Source organism: Cimex lectularius, unplaced genomic scaffold (assembly GCF_000648675.2).
Source record: "Cimex lectularius strain Harlan isolate CLEC.00 unplaced genomic scaffold, Clec_2.1 scaffold154, whole genome shotgun sequence".
Classification (NCBI taxonomy): domain Eukaryota; kingdom Metazoa; phylum Arthropoda; class Insecta; order Hemiptera; family Cimicidae; genus Cimex; species Cimex lectularius.
This window is the reverse complement of record NW_019392807.1, coordinates 1,055,000-1,060,999: the sequence shown is the minus strand read 5'-3', so window position 1 is coordinate 1,060,999 and position 6,000 is coordinate 1,055,000. Positions and strand designations below refer to the sequence as shown.

At 37.5% G+C, this 6,000-nt stretch overlaps 1 protein-coding gene across 1 annotated transcript in view; it reads left to right on the top strand.

The window, feature by feature from the left end:
• The first annotated feature begins 3,174 nt into the window (after positions 1-3,174).
• The window catches only part of LOC106664694 (serine/threonine-protein kinase 10-like), a 57,255-nt gene continuing 54,429 nt past the window's right edge, over positions 3,175-6,000 (top strand). Inside the window, exons 1-2 of the mRNA XM_014390632.2 lie at positions 3,175-3,366; positions 3,521-3,565. Of these exons, the coding sequence (XP_014246118.1) occupies positions 3,532-3,565 (34 nt within the window). The 5' untranslated portion in view covers positions 3,175-3,366; positions 3,521-3,531. The remainder of the gene's footprint in view (positions 3,367-3,520; positions 3,566-6,000) is intronic.

Sequence of the window (6,000 nt, the reverse complement as noted above, 5' to 3'; positions counted from 1 at the left end):
ACGGATTTCCTGGAAAAATTGAACGTGCACCCTCTTCATCGATACCAATTTTTTTCAACAAAATGCAGAATTTCTTAAATTCACTAATTTCGTGGTCAGCTTGACCAATTAATACTTTACAATTAATTAAGGTTTTTAGTTGAGATCAAAAAAAGTTAATGGCACGAGAGGGATTCGAACCCACGACCTTCGGCTAGATACGCCGCTGCTCTACCACCTGAGCTATCGTGACCTCGATCCACTCGGACATCAACTCCCCATCACAACGTTTTCCCTCCTTTTGCCGTTTTCCAAATGTCGTGTAATCGGTTTGGATTCTCGACGACAATTGAAATGGCGATTACACGACATTTGGAAAATGGCAAAAGGAGGGAAAACGTTTAGATGGGGAGTTGATGTCCGAGTGGATCGAGGTCACGATAGCTCAGGTGGTAGAGCAGCGGCGTACCTAGCCGAAGGTCGTGAGTTCGAATCCCTCTCATGCCATTAACTTTTTTTCATCTCACCTAAAAACCTTAATTAATTAGTCGGAATGGAGGGCACGGTGACTTTCTTAATGCTAGCATTTGCTTTCGTTCGCTTTGATTCCCCATTTGCTGCACCAGCCTTCGCAAACTTTGCAGATATGAGCTTACAACGGATAGGTCAAAGAGAGAAGAGATGGCTTTGTTTGACGAAGTAGAAATTTCTGGAGTGTATATTGTAAAATGATTTTGATCTCAACTAAAAACCTTAATTAATTGTAAAATGCAGAATTTTTGGGCCTTCCAGAAGCGCAATCTAAAAAGTTAGGTATACCGCCGCTGGAAGCTAATTGAATGGAAAACTTTTGAGGGAATTTGCAAAGCTCCAGGAGTTTGTAGTTAATAACAGTTACCAATTCAACATTTTAAAAAAAATTCCAAATGTCAACATTTTTGTTTTTTCTAAATTTTTCGGGCAGAATTTATTCATCAATTCTGCAATGTATATAGGTTTCCTTAAAGCAAATTTAACGTTATTTCAGGTGGCAGAAACCAGATTTTTCTACAGTCAGCCAAAATTAAAGTCCATGTTATCAATAAATTTTTCCAAATGCTTGCAGAATCTTGATGTCATCAGTAGGTGTATCGGCACCTGCCATGCAGTGTTTTCTTGTAGCACGACGTCTCTTTCCATTATCACGCGTGCGTATGCGAACTTCGAGCAATCATAAATTAGATGATTCCAATCTTGCGAAGATGCACCACATGTGCATGACGGTTCGTCTATGATGTTAAAGCGGTGTAAGTAGGCTTTATTGTTTCCATGTCCGCTTAATACCCGTGTTAGTTTAGCGGTTATCTTGAAATTTGATCGCAATCGTGAGATTATGGTAGGGAAAAATGATTTCACATGGAAACCCTTAGTTGTAGTTTCCCATTTGTCCTCCCACAGTTTCACAGTATTTCCTTACCTTTTTTTGGTAGTGTATGATTTAGGTACCAACTCAAAACTTATTTCTATTCCCTCATTTTTTTGCGGCAGCTTTAGCCCACCTGTCAGCTTCTTCATTTCCCGGACATCCATCATGGGTTTTTACCCAGGCAAAATATATTTTAAATCCTGAGCGATTGAGATGATTTATCTTCACTCAAATGTCATGTGCCATTTTTTGGGAGTCCGTTGAGCGAGCAGAAACATATGTTGTGGGCGTCCTATAGGATGGTGATTGGTGTAGGTCTCAATGCTATATATTTGGATAGGTAACACCACGAGCGCGAGCAAGAAACCTGTCTGGAAGGAATGAGAAATACTGATGCCCAGGGGAGGAGTAAAGCTGATGTATGAGTCGTATTGGATGAGAGCAGAACCGTTGTATTTTGTTGGTGTTGGGTATGTGATGTTTACTGGGAGTGTTGTTAAATTTACTATTTGGTTTTCCTATTAGGTTTGATATCATTTTTTAATTTTCGAGTTGTACTGCCATTTTGGTTCTCGTCTATAAGATTGTTCAGCGCAGTTCCAATTTCGTCCAGCACGTCCGATTTGAACATGTTGTTATAGTTATTGGTTAGTTTGTGATTTCATGGTTTAGTTGAAGGATGAGCCGTTCGGCTTCCGAATTTCTCCACGGGTTGGAAGGTAAGGGATGGGAATATGATACGGAAAGGTTTTAGATTTCGTGATTGATCGTAGGTGTTGTGTGTGTTGGTTTAGGAAGGATTCGTTGAGGTATAGTCTGTCTATTTTCTAAATTGACGACGGGGAATTGTGTTTTGGGGTGAAGTGAGAGGTAATGGCTGATCTTCCTCTTTATTATCTAAGAAATCAAGGATACTGAATTTGTTTTTTGTAACTATCGAAGTAGTTTCAGAGTATTTTTTCTGTTTTCCTAATTCGCTCCCTTGAACACTTCGCACTGCTATCAGCGAGGTGGTTTTTGCCACAATGAATGCACGTAGCTCTTCTGGTGTTTTGGGGCATTCTTTTACTATGCGGTGCTGCCGAATGGAAAAATCTTAAACAGTTACCGCATTGTCTAACGGATGGGATGTACGATTTCTTTTTGAGAAATGCTGTGTGAGGAACTATGAAAACGACCATGCTTCATACCATGGTTCATCACTCCGCAGACCTCATGAAGAAATCTAATTATAAGTATGTTTGTTTATATCATGAACGGATATATTTTAAAAATAAGTTGGTACTTTAGGCCCATATCAGATCCAACGACGAAAATACAGCTGTTAACCAAGTTTATATTTACGTTTTTACCTCCATAACATCTAAGGTCACATATCGTCAATCAGGAGAAAAACATGTTGACTTCGCCCACCTGTTTCGCCCAATATAATTTCACTTACACCTGAAATCCTATGGGTAAATTGAAACTTTAAAGAAAATAGAGAATATAGAGAAAAAAATTTAAAAAAATTATCTTGTTTTGTGTTATCTTTGTGTTATTTTGGAAAATATTTCGGAAATAGACCCCCCCTTCCTGAAATGTCGTCTATACAAAGAACGCAGTCGAGAAACGCAATTTTCCACTCATAGTTTTTTCAAAGATCACAATGGTAAAAAAATACCTAAATTTTCTTCAATAAAAACATATCGGCTATGCCGCCTATAAAGAACGCAACAGATTTAGCCAACGTCGGAAATTAAGCCCGCCCGAAGCCAAAAAATGGACATAGTTATTTCTCAACGCTGTATATGATGATGAGGAAAAAATCGGCAAAAAATGTTTACGCTGGAGGTGGGAGTCGCGTCCGCGGCCATCGCTACGTCATAAGAGAGTAGAGCCAAAGCCAAATATAAATCCGACTCCCAGCCTCAGCAGTGCTTCTTTGCCAGTGGGTCGAAACGCGTCTCTTGCCACCTCGGCCAAATCTTCATTAACAGGCTGTAAGCACGAATTCAAGTTCAACCCGATCGCTTTTCGACAATAACCTCGGAATGAGACGTTTCAAACAATTTAGCAAACCGTGGGCATTGTCGACTTGCGATGCCAGGTGTTTTCGCTATAACGATATGTCTTAATTGTATGTCTTGTTTTCAGCTCTAATTAAAATGATTAAAGTGGACGAGAGCGACCCGGTCGGGGGTGAGTAGTTCACTTATGTCTTTATCTACTCTTTTCCCACTTAAGCCATGTACAGTCGAGAAAGGCCATCTTGATTTGCCAGTGATACTTCGTTCAAAACAGGCCTGCTAAGTTTTGATCGCACATGTTCAGCCCAGAAAAAATATTTTCAAAAAAACAAATTTGCCAAAAGAGATTGTATATAGGAAATGAATATACCGAAGGATTTTAAAAACAAGAGTTAAAAATAAATCAAAATCAAAAGAAAAGACATGTTAAACATATCTCGCGCGAATATTTAAAAAAAATCCTTCTAGCCCTATATACTCAAAACATGAAAATTAATATTAAACGCCGTTTTCAAGGATCGCCTTGTTTGATCGTTGACCACAGTGGATTACAATTTATTTTTGAGGCCGGCGTCGCGTTTGTTACTCAAGTAATGGCCTTTGGCAAACGAGTGTAATTATTATAAACGTTGAGGGGAGTTTCTCTATATTAAGCCGTTTCGCAACCGCAAATCGACTATGGAAAACAAGAAAAGTGTGCGCATACATTTTGTCCCAAAGATTGCCGGTAAAAGCATGGGAGCAAGTTGAAGTTAAACAAACAGAGCATTAATTCGTAAAATTTAGCCAATACTCGATACAAATCTTTGTAGCAAATGAATCAGTACTATGGATTTGGACAAAACATTGTTTAGCCCTTCCTTGTTACGTGTAGAAAGACAGTCGAATTTTCTTGAAAATGTCCTGCTGTTGTGACACTTGTCAACAGATCAACAAGCCTTATTGAAACGGACGGTCAATGATGATGGTACAGAGTTGAAAACCGTCCGATCTGTCAGCAATGTTGATCTCTGATACTGACGACTGACACTTTTCTCAAAACCTTATCCATAACATGCTACCGATATATCTGAAAAAGTTAAAAAAAAATCTTATTTAGTTTATATCGTACATTTTCATTTCTATTAAATTAAATATAAACAAAATTGCAAATGAAAACATATTATACATATGTATATATCTTCACATATATGTTTTAATCCACTTGTTATAACCTGTCTTTTAATTATATAACTTACATAAATGTAAGCATAAATCGTTTTGAAATTTATTCATATTTTAAACTCTTTCTATATAAACATTGGCATATAAATGTGTTATTTTACAATTCAGGGATTGAAAGAGGAGAGAGAGAAGGAAAGAGAGAAAGAAAAAGAGAGGAAGAGAGAAATATATTGAGAAGAAAGAGAGAGATCGAATGGGAGAGAGATAAACATACTAATGGAGAGAAAGAGAGAAAAAATTGAATTGAATGAGGTTTTATTTGCAGTCGCAGCATTAGGTCAATAGACAGAGAGGAGAAAGAGAAATCAAGATCGAAAGAGAGATTGAGAGAGACATAAAATTGAATTGAATGAGGTTTTATTTGTAGTCGCAGCATTTGATCTATAGACAGAGCAAAGAAAGAAAGATCGAGATCGAAAGAGAGAGAGAGAGAGAGAGAGAGTGAGAGAGAGAGAGAGAGAGAGAGAGAAAGAGAGAAATAAAATTGAATTGAATGAGGTTGGTCAAAAAAGGGAGCAGAGAGAGTAAGAGAGGTAGTTAGATAGATAGATAGACAGATAGATAGTTTGATAGATAGATACATAGATAGAGAAAGTGAGAAAGAGAGAGAGAGAGAGAAATTGAATTGAATGTGGTTTTATTTTGAGTGCCGGAATTTGGTCAAAAGAGAGAGACAAAGAAAAAAAAAAGAGAGAAATTGATGAATGTGGCTTTATTTTGAGTGCCGGAATTTGGTCAAAAGAGAGAGACAAAGAAAAAAGAGAGAGAGTGAGAGAGAGAAATTGAATGGAATGTGGTTTTATTTTGAGTGCCGGAATTTGGTCAAAAGAGAGAGACAAAGAAGAGAGAGAGAGAGAGAGAGAGAGAGAGAGAGAGAGAGAGAGAAATAAAATTGAATTGAATGAGGTTTTATTCAAAGTGGGAGCATTTGGTCCAAAAAGGGAACAGAGAGAGTAACAGAGATAGGTAGATAGATAGACAGATAGATAGTTTGATGGGTAGATAGATAGATAAATAGTTTCATGGATAGATAGATAGACAGATAGATAGTTTGATAGATAGAGAAAGTGAGAAAAAGAGAGAGAGAGAAATTGAATTGAATGTGGTTTTATTTTGTGTGCCGGAATTTGGTCAAAAGAGAGACAAAGAAAAAAGAGAGAGAGAGTGAGAGAAAGAGAGTGAGAGAGAGAGAGTGAGAAAGAGAGAGTGGAATATATTGAGACGAAAACGAGAGATCGAATGGGAGAGAGATAAAGATACTAATAGAGAGAAAGAGAGAAAAAATTGAATTGAATGAGGTTTTATTTGTAGTCGCAGCATTTGGTCAAAAGACAGAGCAAAGAAAAATCGAGATCAAAAGAGAGAGAGAGAGAGAAATAAAAT